Source organism: Equus quagga, chromosome 19 (assembly GCF_021613505.1).
Source record: "Equus quagga isolate Etosha38 chromosome 19, UCLA_HA_Equagga_1.0, whole genome shotgun sequence".
In the NCBI taxonomy this organism is placed as follows: domain Eukaryota; kingdom Metazoa; phylum Chordata; class Mammalia; order Perissodactyla; family Equidae; genus Equus; species Equus quagga.
Genome location: NC_060285.1, coordinates 5,898,193 through 5,912,803, shown reverse-complemented (window position 1 = coordinate 5,912,803; position 14,611 = coordinate 5,898,193). Strand labels below are relative to the sequence as shown.

General features: G+C 56.2%; 1 protein-coding gene across 1 annotated transcript in view; it reads left to right on the top strand.

The window, feature by feature from the left end:
* The window catches only part of PARVB (parvin beta), a 53,006-nt gene that overhangs the window by 15,853 nt on the left and 22,542 nt on the right, over positions 1-14,611 (top strand). The window contains exons 4-7 of the mRNA XM_046646528.1: positions 6,234-6,374; positions 7,687-7,802; positions 10,567-10,625; positions 13,224-13,243. Coding sequence (XP_046502484.1) covers positions 6,234-6,374; positions 7,687-7,802; positions 10,567-10,625; positions 13,224-13,243 — 336 coding nt within the window. The remainder of the gene's footprint in view (positions 1-6,233; positions 6,375-7,686; positions 7,803-10,566; positions 10,626-13,223; positions 13,244-14,611) is intronic.

The window sequence follows — 14,611 nt, the reverse complement described above, 5'->3', positions numbered from 1 at the left end:
CCGTGGTGATGAGGCACACACCGGGCGCCGTTTCCTCTCCAGGTTGGCCCTCCCTGCCGGCCTCATGCCCTAGGTGACCGTGAGGGCCTTCAGGCCCGTGCTGGCTCATTCAGGATAGAGGCTGGCAGGAGGGGGCTGGTCCACAGTGGATGGATATTTTGTGAGTGAGCTGTGCGCTTGAGGGGCGTGATTCGGGGTGGGGAGGAGAGGTGAGGAGTGGAGACTGTGATGGCAGGCAGCTCTGTGCGTGTCTGTCGTTTCGGGACAGTCAGAGCTCCTTCCTGAGCTGTCGTGTGGGGAGCATTCGCACAGCGCCAGGCTAACGGTCTGGAGTCAGTAAGTGGTAGTTAAAAAAAAAAAAGACAAAGAAATGAAGTGTAGGATGGGGGCCGTTGAGTCCCCCGGTGCCTCTGAGGGACGGGCACACGGTCGGGATGGGTGGCTGAGTCCGTGAACAGGGCCCTGTGGTTTCATTACCTATAAGGACTGTGGGCCCCTTTTACAGGAAACAAAACCAGTATTTGTGTGCATCTGCTGGACCTCAGCACCGTCCAGAGACTCTGGAAGGGATGAGCCGGCTGCTGAGCAGTCTCAGTCCCCAAGAAGCTCTGATGTCCTTTCAGGGTCCCCAAATGCCCTGGAAGGGTGGCCTCGGGGACTCTGTCCCCTCGGACATTAGGATGACACACCTCCTAAAGGTCAACAGGAGACCCTCCTCCCCCCCAGCATTGGGAGGGGCTGGCAGATCTGCTCTCTGGGCTCCTTTCTGCTCACGCCCCTCATCCCTTGATGGGCCCCACAGGCAAGTGCTGTCCTGGTGGAAGGGTCTCCCAAGCAGACCACCCGAGGGTCACTCCTTCAGGGCAGGGCCAGTGATGGGTGGGATCATGTTTTCCTCCATAGTTATAACAGGGGCCAGGCGAGCTGAGTGTGGGCTGCTATGTGGCTATGTTGTGGGGGTGCTGAGTCAGGGACCTGGGGCTTTGGGGGGCTCCGTTCAGGAGAGGAAGCTACTGCAGGAAAGCATATCTGCCCCTGGGGGCAGGCAGGAGAGGAGCACTGTCCAGGGAGGACTGGCCCTGGCCCCCGGGCCCAGCACCGGCAGCTGCGTAGAGTGTGGTCCTGCGACCTCGGCTCAGCATCTGCATCCTTCCTCGGACCTGGGTCCCTCCGCGCAGGGTTTGCACGCTCCGCACAGTGGCTCTCACAGACCCTCTCACCTTGGAGGGAAACCTATGGGGAGGGGACCAAAGCACATAACCTGCCCTGAGGACATGGTGATGGATGGCTCACCTGTTGTCTTGTCCTTATTCAGCCAATCCTCAGAAAGTACATTTGGGGGGACGAAAGTGTGTGTGTTTTGATTTGGTCATTCCTTCGTTTGTTGAATGAATATGCATTGGCCTACTGTGCGGCAGGTGTGGATCCAGGCTCAGGAGATGCAGTGGTGACAGAGGGAGTGGTCCCCCCCACTCCCACCTTCTGGCAGAGGGAAGAAAGAGGAGTATTAGGGGTTGCCTCAACCTAAAACACAAATCAGTGCTTGAAGAGGGTAACAAGTGCTAGGAAGAAAGTCAGAGAGGGTTATGAGGTTAGAGAGTGGCTGGGTTGGGTGGACAGGCTGGGCGGTCAGGGACGGCCACTCTGGGGAGAGGACATCTGCACAGTTAGTGTCAGAAGAACCTTCCAGACTGTCTTTGAACAGGTGGAGGTGGACAGTGAGAAAGAGAGAGAGAGAGATGAGGCTGGGAAAGACAGATGGGGTCAGACCACGTCCAGCCCTGGGAGACAAAGGCTTTTATTCCAAGTGACAGGAAGTCACTAGAGGTTTTGAGTAGGGCTGTGACATGATCTGAGTTAGAGTTTTAAAAGGTCACGTGGGCTTCTGGGTGCAGAATGGAGGGGAGGAGAGTCAGGAGTCGGAGCGGAGAGATGAGGCAGGACGCTGTCACAGCAGCCTGGACACCAGATGAAGTGGCTCCAGATTGGGCTGGAGGTGCGGACATGGGGCGATATTTTGGAGCTTAAAGCTGCCGGAGGCATCAAGGCTGACAGCCGGGTCCATGGCCTGAGCAGCTGGTGGACAGGGAAGCCCTTGGGAGTTGCGTGGAGGGTGGGGAACGAGGAGGCGGCATTGTGTCTGCCGGGGCTGACCCGTCCTACCCAGGTCGGCTGTGGGTGAGGGTGGGGCTCGGCCGCGTGGAGATGATGGTTGGGGGCCCGGGTACCTCACCTGGAGAGCATCTTTCAAATTCCTTATCTGGCTGAACACCGAACAGCCAAGAGTTAACACCTCTATTTGGCTAAGCCGAGGACCCCCATCTTTGAAGGAGCTTCCCTGGTCCCAGAATAGATCTGAAATGTATGGAGATTGTTTCATATTATCACAGTTTTGTTATTAAAATGTCGGTCAGCCTTTCGATGTTTTCTATGGTAGCGTTGGTGTGGTCATTCTCACACTGTCAGGTTCCAGGGTGTTCTCGAGGTCAGGAAACCAGACATTTGGGATGCCAGACACTCTCGGTGACCAGAGAAAGACAGTGTGGCTGAGGCTGAGGCTGAGGCTGTCTGAGGGGACTCTAGTGATGGCAAAGCTGCCCCGTCATCAGCTCCCCTCCCTTTCCATGGTAAAGACCGGGCTCCCCTCCGACTCTCAGACTCGAGGGCCTGGTTGTTGGTGGCAATGCTCTTTGACTGAAATAGTCCTTTGAACTGGGGCCTTGCTCCCTGCCTGAAGGAGACACTTTTAATATTTTCGGAAGCAAACTTAAGAGTGTTGCGCTCACTTCCATTTTTTCTTTGCAATTCTTTTGCATGGCCCTGTGGCTTCACCCAACCCGTCACTTGAAAAAATTACGTCCCTAAACCTTAGATCTGCCAGCACGTCTGTGGAACTCCGGCTGCAGGATCACAGGACAAGCTCTGCATTTGCGTCAGTATCTCAGCCTTGGTGGCCTGGAAATGATGCCAGCTCCCTCCCAGGAGTCGAGTGGCAGGCATCTTTAGAGCAGATAGCATGTAAGAGGTCCTTGCCTGCCCAAGGACATCCTTCGGGGTTCCCTGTTCAGTGGGCTCCAGCAGCACTTTCTCTGGAGCTGCTCTGGCTCACCGTGAGTCCTGCTGCGTCGGTTTTCTTATCTGCCAATTATAGCGTGAGGCTGGCTTGGCAGGGGCAGCGTTCCTTACCGTGGAGTGGCTGCAGTTCCGTTCTGTTTGAATATCTCGCGTATGTACTTGATAAGGCGACTCTAACATCTCTTGTATGCCAAGTGGTCTGACATACACTCTGTTTGGCTGAAGAAAAGAACAAGGGAAGAGAATATTCAGATATTAACAGAACATCAGAATGTCTTGCCTGATGTATCAAGGATGTGGTTACACTGGCGAGATGCAATAGGAACCTCCGTGATCACGTGCTCCTGGATCCCAGGATGCCAGGCGTCCCACTGATGGAGGTCACTTTCCAAAGGCAGGAGCCAAAGTCAAGTAGGAGATCTGGCTGACTGCCAAGGCCGAAGCTGGCTTCTGTGCGTCTGTAGAGAGAGAAGAGGCCTGAGGACTGGGCCCTGGGCAGTCAGCCATTAGTGGTCAGGAAGAGCAACAGCCAGCACCGGAGTCTGAAGGGTCCAGCGGTGAGGGAGGAGGAGCCGGGGGAGCACTGTGTGTGGGAGGGACAGAGGAGAAGCTGTTTCCAGGAGGCGGCCGTGAAGGAGATGAGGACCGGGAATGGACCTCTGCATTTGGCCATGTGAGGTTGCCACGTGTGAGTCACCATCGCGACCCCAGCTGTGTCCCTTCTTGAGAGCAGATTCCGGAAGTGGCTGCTGGATTCTGTCCCATGGCAGGTCCTGTGTGTGGGTGGGTTACTCTCAAGGTGGACCATCTGTGGACACAGTGAGGGGCCCATGCTGGAGCGCAGAGGGGACTCCTGTCTTGCTTCCAGCTCGTGGCTCACCCTTCTCCTTGAAAAAGTCGGGCCGTTCCTCGTATAATCAGTGTTCACAGCCCCGCGGTCGCCATTGCCCGTGTTGGCCTGCCACGCCTGCGAATCCGCCCCGTCCTCCTCTGTCTCTTTCCATGCGAGGAAGAGGGGGGTCCCGGCCACAGCGAAGCCCTGAGCTGCTCCTGCAGCCCCATCAGCGGGCAGAGGGATGCCTGGTGACGTGGGCAGCCATGTCCCTTATTTTCTCCCACATGGGGGTCACCCGAGACCCAGCCTCAGGCAGCACCTCGATTTCTGTTATGGGGTGAATTTTGTCTCCTTAAAATTTGTGTGTTGAAGTCTAATCCCCAGGACCTCAGGCTATGACTTTATTTGGAGGTAGGGTCTTTAAAGAGGTGATGGAGTTAAAATGAGGTCATTGGGGTGGGCCCTACACCCATGTGACTGGTGTCCTTATAAGAAGAGATTAAGACACAGCCACACGAAGGGAGGACTGTGTGAGGACACGGGGAGAAGATGGCCACCTGCAAGCCACAGAGAGACCTCAGGAGAAACCCACCGTGCCAACACCTTGATCTTGAACTTCTGGCCTCCAGGAGGGTGAGGAAGTAAATTCCCACTGTTTAAGCCGCCCGGTCTGTGGTGGGTGTCACGGCAGCTGCAGCGGTCTGAACCAGCTTCCTCCCCTTCTCCCTCGACTCCTCCTCCAGCCTGGGTGTTGCGGCCACGTTCGGTCTGCAGGTTGGCTGGTGGAAGGGGACAGCGGAGGTGTGCTGGGCTCCCCGTCTCAGAGATCAAGGCTCTCGGACCACCCGGCTCTCTGTGACCCTCCTTCCTCCCCCAGGGGCCCCTGCTCTGCCCTGCCCCTGGCTGTTGAACACCTGGGGACCTGAGGTTTATTTTCAGGGTGTTTGTATGGACAGACAGCTGTGGGTTATTCAGCTAGGACCTGTTAGATGGAGATGGAGGGAAATCAAAATGTATAAATGAGAACCATTTCCATGCCCTGCAGGATGGGTTTCTTTGAGCTGCTTTCTTTAGCCTCCGTCAGTCAATCGCTGCTCCCTGACCTGATTTAGGTGTGGCCGTCTCTGCACTCAAGACCTCTCTTGTCTATGCTCTGGCCAGCCCTAGGATGGTGCCTGGCACACAGTAGGTGCTCAGCAGCCATTAAGTGGGTGAATGAATGAATGAATGGATGAGTATCCGGAGCCCAGCAGGCATTGCTGTATGATTATATTACCCTGACGGGAATATCAGAACCGTGTGTTTTTGTTCTAATGGAGGGAGGGGGGACATGGGGAGAGAATGTTGAAGTGATGGGGCCTCCAGCGAAAAGGCCTTAAACAAAACTTTGCTGGGGACCACTTGCCAAATGGGAACGCCGTTTGCGAGCAGCCTCGACTCGACTGCCTCTGTGGTCTCCCCCGCCCACCGATGCTGCTGACACTCCGGCAGGTCGGGCTGTGTGGCCAGCGCCTTGTAATCTCCCTCGGTTAAGGACCTTATGACCTTCTGCCACGTGGCTTCTGTCGTTTGGCAGAGGAGCTCTATCAGGAAACAGCCGAGTCTTGGAATAGATGAATAGGAGGGAACCCGGGCATCCTTCCTCGCCTTGCCCCTTAGCAGGTGCGGGGTCGGGCATCACCTGCTGCTCCGCTCAGGAGGGAAGTGGGAAATGAGGGTGCGAGGGCCGTGGCTGGGTCTCAGTCTCAGTAATTGAATCTTGAGCGGGTGTGACAGCTCCTGTCTGGCTCCTCCAGATTGCTCCTTGTGCGCTCTTGGCAGTAAGATAGTCGCAGGCATCTGTAATATCAATAATCCTTCTTAACGTGGTGTCTGAATTTTGGAGAAACAAGAGTGGGAGAGTAAGAGTGCAGGGCGGCAGAAGGCAGCGTCCTAGACCCTTTTTATTTTCCGCTCGAAGTCCTCTTCCCTCTGGGCACCACTGGCACAGCCTCCTCACCTCCGTCCCGTCCCCAGGGCATCTCCTTGCCTCCTCGCTGCACCTGGACTCATTTTGTCTGTTTTATGGGCATAGAGTGTTCCTGAGTGGGATGGCCACAGTTTCCTCCTGGAGCTCTCCTCCCTCTTTTCTGCTGGAGCACTTCTCTAAGGAGTATGGGTTCCGTGGCTCAGCATCCTGAAACTCCCATCGCTGCGTGAAGATCTGCTCCACCTCGGACCCGGCGGGGGAGGGCACCGCTTTGCTGCCAGTTGACCAGGCGGCCCTTTGTCCCTCCAGCATTTCCCGACACTCTGCCTTTTGCTCTTGTCTTTCTCGTTGCAGAAAAACTGGCGGACCGCAAGCTGAACGTGGCTGAGGTGACACAGTCCGAAATAGGGCAGAAACAGAAGCTGCAGACAGTGCTGGAAGCCGTGCGAGACGTGCTACGGCCCCACGGCCGGGCGCTCCAGTGGAATGTCGACTGTGAGTCGCCCCCAGGGAGAGGGAGCGCGTCCTCTCAGCACGCCACGTTGGCATTCATCACCCCGTGTGGCCTTGCGTTTTCAAAACGGGTTCACACTCCTGCTCTGTGAGAGGCAGCTGGGAGAGGAGAAAGCCCATCCTTCGGATCTCGGATCTCTGTAGATAAGGGGCTAGGTCACGCCCACCCTTCTTTGTTTCTCCTGTGGGTCAGAGGGGAGAGGCTTTTTCTGGTTGGGTGGATCAGGGGAGACTTCCAGAGGAAGGATGGGAGTTTGGTTACGAGACAGAGGCAGCTCTGCCTTCTGCCCAGATGCTAACAGCACCAACGCCAAAATGAGCTGTTTTCCTGATGACCCACCAAAGCAGGTCCTCAGGAGGCGACCCATGCTGGCCTTGGGCACATGTCTCAGAGTGTGCTGGCGTTAGGAATATATGTCATCACAATATTTCCAGCAAAGACCTGAACCCAGAAAGTGAAGAACTCAACCAAGAGAAGCTGGGAGCGTCTTTGTCCCGGCTGCCTCTCCCCCTGGTCCTCGTCCTCAGTGTCCGGCGGGGTGGTTGGGGCGCAGCTCAGAGGCTCTCCTGCTGTGAGAGGCCCCTGTGCTTGGGTGAGACAGCCATTGGCTGTGGTGACATTCACCCCTGCTTTCTTGGCCTTGAGACCTCGGACAGACCCAGGCCTCCCTCTTGGGCTGCAGGGCTGTGGGTGGGAAGCCAGTGCTTTGTAAACTGGAAAGCCCGGCTCAGAAGCGGTGATTATCTCCACACCTTGGTCCACGACCTGGAAAAGAGCTGGTGGAGTTGGCGATGGCAACCAGGGACCCAGGCAGGGCAAGCGGCACGTCCAGTGTCCCCGAAGCACCATTTGCCCAGAGACCCCACCTTGTGGAGCCCGCCGAGCGTGCAGAAGGCGAGCTTTTTAAGAGCCGGAGAGAGTAATGCACATGATTGTGGTGGCTCGGTGGCCAGGGTGACCTTTTTCACGATCTTTTCCCTTTTTGTGCTAATTTTCCTCTCCTGCCTATTCTTTCTCCTGTCACTACCCAATTCAGTCCTTTTAAAAACATCATGCTTTTGAAAGTGGTTGCACGGGTCACCCTGGGCCAACAGGAAAGAAACAGGTAGAAACCATAAATTCACACAGGATGCTCATCAACTCTCTTCATTTTTCCATGGCCTGTGGTTTTTTCCATGGTTTTTCTCTGAGGTCTCATTTAGACACAACATCTTTGTTGCCTTTGCGGACGTGGGTTCGGGGCTCTGTGCCTCCCAATCTAAAGCGCCTTCTCCCTTTCCTCCCCCCGACAAGCAATTCACGGGAAGAACCTGGTGGCCATCCTGCACCTCCTTGTGTCCCTGGCCGTGCACTTCAGGGCCCCGATCCGCCTTCCCGAGAACGTCTCCGTGCAAGTGGTGGTCGTGCGGGTGAGTAGCAGCGAGGGGCGGCCTGCTCGTGACTCTGCAGGAGAGACCACCGCCCCCCTCCCCCCTGCCCGGACGTTTTCCTCCTGTAATCTTTCCGCTTTCTGCTTCTTTTTCCCCCAAGCGGCTACCTCCTACTTTTCCCCCTTGACAAAATGTACGCCTCGCCCTGGCTTCGAGATAAACGATTGGAGCAGGAACAATGGCATTGATTTGAAGAGAGGCAGTTTCAAAGGCGTGAGGGAGCTGAGGTTTAATTTTCCACATTTTTGAAAAGAACATTCATTTCCCGGCAAAGCCAAGTAGCTGGGATTCAGTCCTCTTGAATGAGCTGATTACTCACTGGAGGGGGCCGAGTCTGGCCGTAGGAAACAGATACCCCAATTAGGGCCGCTCTGCCTGCGCGCCGCAGTGTGGCCGCGGTTCCTCGTGATGTCTGGCTGCGCCTGGAGAAATCTAACCTGGGGCCAGGCTCCTTCTGACGGGGGTGGAGCAGACTTCCCTGGCCGTGTCCCCTTTATTGAAGGGGAGAGACCCTGCCTTAGCTTTCTGTTTGTGATTTTGTCCTGGAAGCGTGTATTAAGCACCTACTGTGTGCTGGCAGTCGGCACTGGCTCTGGGGAAACTAAATGAGGAAAACACACTCGGGTCCGGAAGAAGCAGCTGCCTCCGCCAGCGCGGTGAGGGGACGCTTGGAACCGGGTGTCCCGCGTGCTTGTACTGCTTGAGATGGCCAGCTCCACCCTCTCCTCTGGGTTTTAAACTTATCAGCCCCGTGGTCTCTGCGGTCTGCAACGCTCTGGCTGATCCTGTGTTTTCCTAAGCCGCCTGACCCTCCCTTACCCCGGGAGCTCAGCCTTAACCTGACGGGTGGGAGCCCCCCGTTAGGCACCAGGTGAGGGGTACCGGCCGTTGGGCCTCATTTGGTTCCCAAGGAGGAAGGTTTGTGGTCGGCAGTGGTGATGACGGGGACGAGGGACCATCCCTATTGTCCTCGTCTTGGATGCTCACTCCAGGCAGCCAGCCCGGAAAGGCTTCCCGAGGACACAGGGCAACATGGATCCCAAACCCATGGACGTCAGACTCAGGGCCCCGAGCGCCATGCAGCTTGCTGATTGGGGTATTTCCTTTCAGACCTGCGCTTGGATCCAAGAAAATCTTTCGGGTTTGCAGAAAGTTTTACTGACCCGGGCCAGCCCTGGCTGGCGCTTCCTGCCTTGACCAGGGTTGCAGAGGATGCTTCGGGCCACGGCCAAGGTGGAATGAATCGGGGGGAGGAGGTCCTGGCAAGTGGCCAGCCTTGGGCCTCGGAAGCCCTTCTTCCAGACCTTAGAGCTGCCCCCTGCCTTCCCCGTGGCTCCTGGCCTGTCCCTCCACCTCCAGCTTTGCAGTCGGAGGTGGGGAGATGCAAGGAATGTGGCAGTGGAGGGAAGGAATGAGGACAGCGGCCCCATTTACCACCCAGCAGTGCGGCCCCGGGAGAACACTTGACTGCTCGGAGCTGCGGCAATGTTCCCATTAAGCTGAGACTATAGTGCAGACCTTGAAAATACTCAGCGTCATGCATCCAATAGCTCGCCCTGGGCCCAGCACCCAGTAGGCGCCTGATGCACATTCCATGTGTGATGAGTGAGTGAGACGGCTCTGGACTGCCCTCGGTGGGCTCTCTGGAGAATCAACCAGGAGCTTACTTTGCTCCCACCAGTGATGGTGACTCTGCATTCACAAGACGCAGCAGAGGCCGAGCTCAGGAAAGGTGGGGAAGCTCGGATCTTGAGAGGGGTCCACAGTGGGCTGCCCAGCAGAAAGTGAGTTCCCCATCCCTCAAGGGGTTCAAGTAGGGGCTCACGGTGGTGACTGGGTTAGCTGGCTGCCGAGCTCCACCCTGAGGTCCTGTGACATCCAGGCTGCCCCCCAGCACTGCCACCACTGCCCTCCCCTCCCCCCACCATATCTGCGAGGCGCCAGGAGACATGTGTCACCCACCATGTCATGTCCTAAGCTGCTGTAACAAAATACCACAAACTGGGTGTCTTAAAACAACAGACATTTATCCCCTGACCATCACACAGGCCAGAAACCGGGATCCGGAGTCGGCAGGGCCCCACTCCCTCCGAAGGCTCCGGTGGGGGCATCTGTCCTTCCCCCTTCCAGCTCCCGGCCGCTGCCTGCAGTCCTTGGTGGTCCTTGGTTGGTAGACACACCCCTCCAGTCTCTGCCTCCTTGTCACGTGGCCTCTTCCCTCTGTGCCCATTTCTATTTCTAAGGCCACCAGTCATGGTGGCTATAGGCCCCGCCCTCATCCGTTATGGCCTCATCTTAACTAATCATATTGGCAAAGACCCTGTTTCCGAGGGCCACGTTCTGGGGTTCTGAATGGACCTGACTTCAGGGGCCCTATGCAACCCAGTGCGCGTGGACTTCACGTGGAGCTCCCTGTGGTTATGTTCGTTCCTTGTGCTGCTTGCCCGTCCATGGCAGGACGCAGAGGGTCCTTGGGGAGCTGGGGGGTTTCTACTGAGACCCTCACAGCTGCCAGCTCGCAGAGCAATGTGGAGACGAGAGTGTGCAGGAAGGTTGGGGGCAGGTTCCAGCCTCCAAAAGGGTCACTCCCTGTGGTCTCCTGCAGCTCACCCACCCGGGCATGGCTTCATCCTTTAGTTGTTCCCGAGAGCACACGGCGTCGCCCACCCCGTCAGCGACGTCCTTCCTCCTGTCCTCTGCCTGCCCAGGGGTGTGTATTGATTTCTTCCTTTTGGGGTTTCAGAAGCGGGAAGGCCTTCTGCATTCCAGCCACATCACGGAGGAGCTGACCACGACCACGGAGTAAGTGGACCCGCACCCTGCCCTGCGTCAGCCGGTCCCCGGACATACGTGGGGGCCACTTTTCACTCAATGTCCCTCAGCCTTACGATGAAATTTTCACATGAACATCCACCCTCGCTTTCCTCCCTCTGCTCACTTTCTTCAAAGTTTTAATGTTAGGACTGAGCTGTTTGCCACAGCCTTTGGACTTCTCGTTCCTTATGTTAGAAGGTGAGCATTAAGAATGTTGAGACACAGGAGGTGTCCAGAATGGTTAAGGGACCCGTTGTCCTGGTTCGTTTATCCATCCACATTAGCTCCATCAGAGGGAGGGAGCCACATGGCTAAACTAGAACTTTCCTTTGACAGACAGTGCTGAGTTATCTCTTATCTCTTAGAGAAAGCCAGAGGGCAAAATTTTTTTTTTTTTTTTTTTGGTGAGGAAGATTGGCCCAGAGCTAACATCTATTGCCAATCTTCTTCTTTTTGCTTGAGGAAGATCATCCCTGAGCTATTATCTGTGCCAATCTTCCTCTGTTTTATGTGGGACACCACCACAGCATGGCCTGACAAGTGGTGCTAGGTCCATGTCTGGGATCCAAACCCGTGAACCTAGGCTGCAGAAGCAGAGCACATGAACTTAACCACTATGCCACCAGGCCGGCCCCCAGCAGGCAATTTTCAAGAAGGCTAAAAGGCTTCAAATCTATGGAAAATAGCAAATCAAATGGTCTATCTTGCGTATGGTTTTTAGGAGCCTTTACAGCACCCTGTTGAGAATCTTTAAAATTCATGGCATTTGTGCCTCTCGACTAAATCTGTTTCCGATGAAACAGAACATTTAAAAATCGATCCTCTCAGCTAACCCACCTGCTCAGTTCGCAAACCGATTGATTACTATGTCGTGAATCGTGTACAGTCTTTCAAACATTGGAGCTCACACGGGAAAGCACTGTAGGCGTGGGAGCTGTCAGGTGAATGAGAGAGACGCTGACACGTGCGAGCATCTGTTCAAGCCCATGGTGGGGACTGGGGGCGGGAGAGGTGGAGGGGGGCCAGGGGATGAAGGGCCCAGCCTGGCGCGGGGGTCTCAGGCGGCCTGCTCGGGAGCAGGAGGAGGGCAGCTCGAGAGGAAGCAGGACTAGAGTTATGTCTTGCCCTCTATTAATGTGTGACAAACCACCCCAGAACCGAGGGGCTTGTCCGGCCACCGCGTTGTCTGCTCACGGGGCTGTGGGTCAGCGGTCTGGGCCGGGCTCAGCCGGGTGGGGCTCCAGCTAGTCTGGTGGTTGGTGCTGGTGGGCGACGGCCTCTGTTCCTCCATGTGTCTCCTGTCCTCCCTGAGCCGGGCTTCCTCCCAGGGTGTCCCCAGGGTTCCCAGAGAACAAGAGGGCAGCCGCAGGCCCCATGGACCCCCACGCGCCATGTGCTCACATTCTGTGGGCCGGAGCCAGTCACAAGTCATCCCGGATCAGAGAGGGGAGACGAGTTCCCTGCTGGCAGGAGGGGCAGGCAGACCATGGTGGGGACAGCCATGCAGCGATGGGGGGATGCGGGGCCGTCACTGCAGGGCTCCTTCAGTTCTCTTGGCATCTCCTCCATGTCTGCTTTGGGTGGGCACGGGCTGGGTGGAGATGGGGGCTCACGCATCTCACCACCGGGCATCAAGGGGGCAGGGCCACATGGCACTTATTTCTCCCTCTCCATGGCCTGTGTGTAGCGGGGGCTCAAGAGAATATTTGTTAAATAAGATGTTAAGTGAGATGGAGCCAGAGGACTTGAGCCTGGAGAGATTGAGGGGTGAAGGAAAGAACGCCCTGCCTCTCAGGAGGGAGCACAGAGAGGAGCTGTGCGTCGTGCGCTGGAGGTCCTCGAGGAGAAGCCGCGTGCCACCCTCGCAGTTGCAGCTTCGTGCAGTGGAAGTCAGGGCCAGCCTGTGTTTCTCAGGATCCTGTAGCATTAGGATTCCCCGAACGTGCATCGAGCTTACTTGCTGACATGTGACCCTCCGGGGGTCTGCACCCCTGCCGTTTAAAGCTTACCATTCGGGGCTTCCAGACAAGCCATTTTCCACATGAACCACTCCCATGATTGAAATACCCCCCAGATGGCCTTAAGGGGCTGGTGTAAACAAAGATGGTGATTTGCTGCTGATCTCGTGCCAGCACTTAGTAACCCGCGTAAGCACTTCTTGTTTGTAATTAGAGCGGGGCAGAATCTATCAAAATGTGACTTATGGGGCCGGCCCCGTGGCACAGCGGTTAAGTTCGCATGTTCTGCTTCAGTGGCCCGGGGTTCACTGGTTTGGATCCCGGGTGCGGACATGGCACTGCTTGGCAAGCCACGCTGTGGTAGGTGTCCCACATATAAAGTAGAGCAAGATGGGCACGGATGTTAGCTCAGGGCCAGTCTTCCTCAGCAAAAAGAGGAGGATTGGCAGCAGATGTGAGCTCAGGGCTAATCTTCCTCAAAAAAAAAAGTGACATGTTTTAATAAATGGCCCATCAACTGGGCAGTTTGGGGCTCTGACTCTCCAGTTGCCTCCAGCGTCCCCTCACACTGCTGATCAAGCTGGGTTCTGAGCACCCGTCTGACGGCTCTCTCTGTTCTTGCTTGCAGGATGATAATGGGTCGCTTTGGTAAGTAACCCCGAGGGTGGGGTGGGGAGTCTGAGATTGCAGGGCACTTTGGGGCTGTCCCAGGGTTCCCACTGTCACACAGGGGCCGCAGGACCCGGAGTGGGTTTCCCGGCTCCCAGCAGTTCTGGAATCTTAGAGCAGGTGTGCAGTCCCCCGTGGGCCCCACACTGTGGGCTTATGGAGGTTCGAGGGGCCGGGTGGTGATAAGGAGAGTGTGGTGGAGGGTGGGGCAGGGGACAGGGAAATGTCTGGGATGGGGCAGATGCTCTCACCGGCGGGGACCAGGGGCCGAGCAGGGACTGGAACCCGGATAAAAAGGAGGGCAGAGATGTCGACCTGAATACAGAACATAATCAGCCAGCGGGAGAGAGTCTCCTTAGGGGAGGTGCTTTCATAGATCATTTCTCCACCTTAAAATCTCCGGCCTGGCAGACCTCCTTAGAGTCAGGCAGCCGTCAGTCTGGTCCCAGCTGGGTGACCTCTGGCCTGCTCCTTCACCTCTCTATGCCTCATCTGTGAAATGGAACCTTGAGGTTGTTGAGAGGATAGCGTGCGATAATAAATGTGCGCTCTGCTTGGCCCTGAGCCCGGCTCTCTTTCTGTGGGATGGTTATCACTGTTAGTTTTCAGTGGCTGTTCCCAAAGAGCTGTGCCCTGCCCCGTTATAGCCCCAGAACTCATCTTCCTCTCAGCGAGGACGGCAGATAAGGGGACAGCTTGTGGCAGTGTGAAAGCCTCAGGGATGGGAACCCCCAGTGCAGCCGCAGCCAGAGGCAGCCTGAGCCAGGCTCCCTGCTTTGGGGACTGTTTCAAAGCAGATAGCCCTTGACCCCCAAACACGGTGTTCTCCACTGAGTGAGGAGGGAGCAGAGCTGTTGGAGGGAAAAGTGGAGCCAAATAGAAGTTTCCCTGTGTGCCTGGTGAGCCTGCTGCCTGAGCTGGTCCCCTGGGGAGGGGGGGGTGCTACCCCGGAGCCATCTGCGGCCTTCGAGGGCTCTGTAACCTCAACGTTATTCTGGGGACCGATGGCACACTGCTGCTTGTGTGTAAAGAGAGGATGCGGCTGTGATGTTCTCAAAGGTCTCGAAGGACAGAAAATGTAGCAATTACACTCCTTAGCCTTTGTAAGCTGTGTGGGGAAATTCTTAGTCTTCACTATTTTTTTTTTCTTAAGTAGCAATTCAGTTCCTTTTAATGTTTTTATTATTAAAAAAAATAGTAAAAAGGGAGAGAAATGGAACCCCTCCTGTGTGGCTTTGGCGAGGGCGCAGTGGGGGCGGGGCTCACGGGGCATGTGGGACAGCGGGAGTGACCCGGCCCGGCCCTGGGTCTGGGAGGAGGCCCGTCTAGGGGTGCACCTCTGTCCAG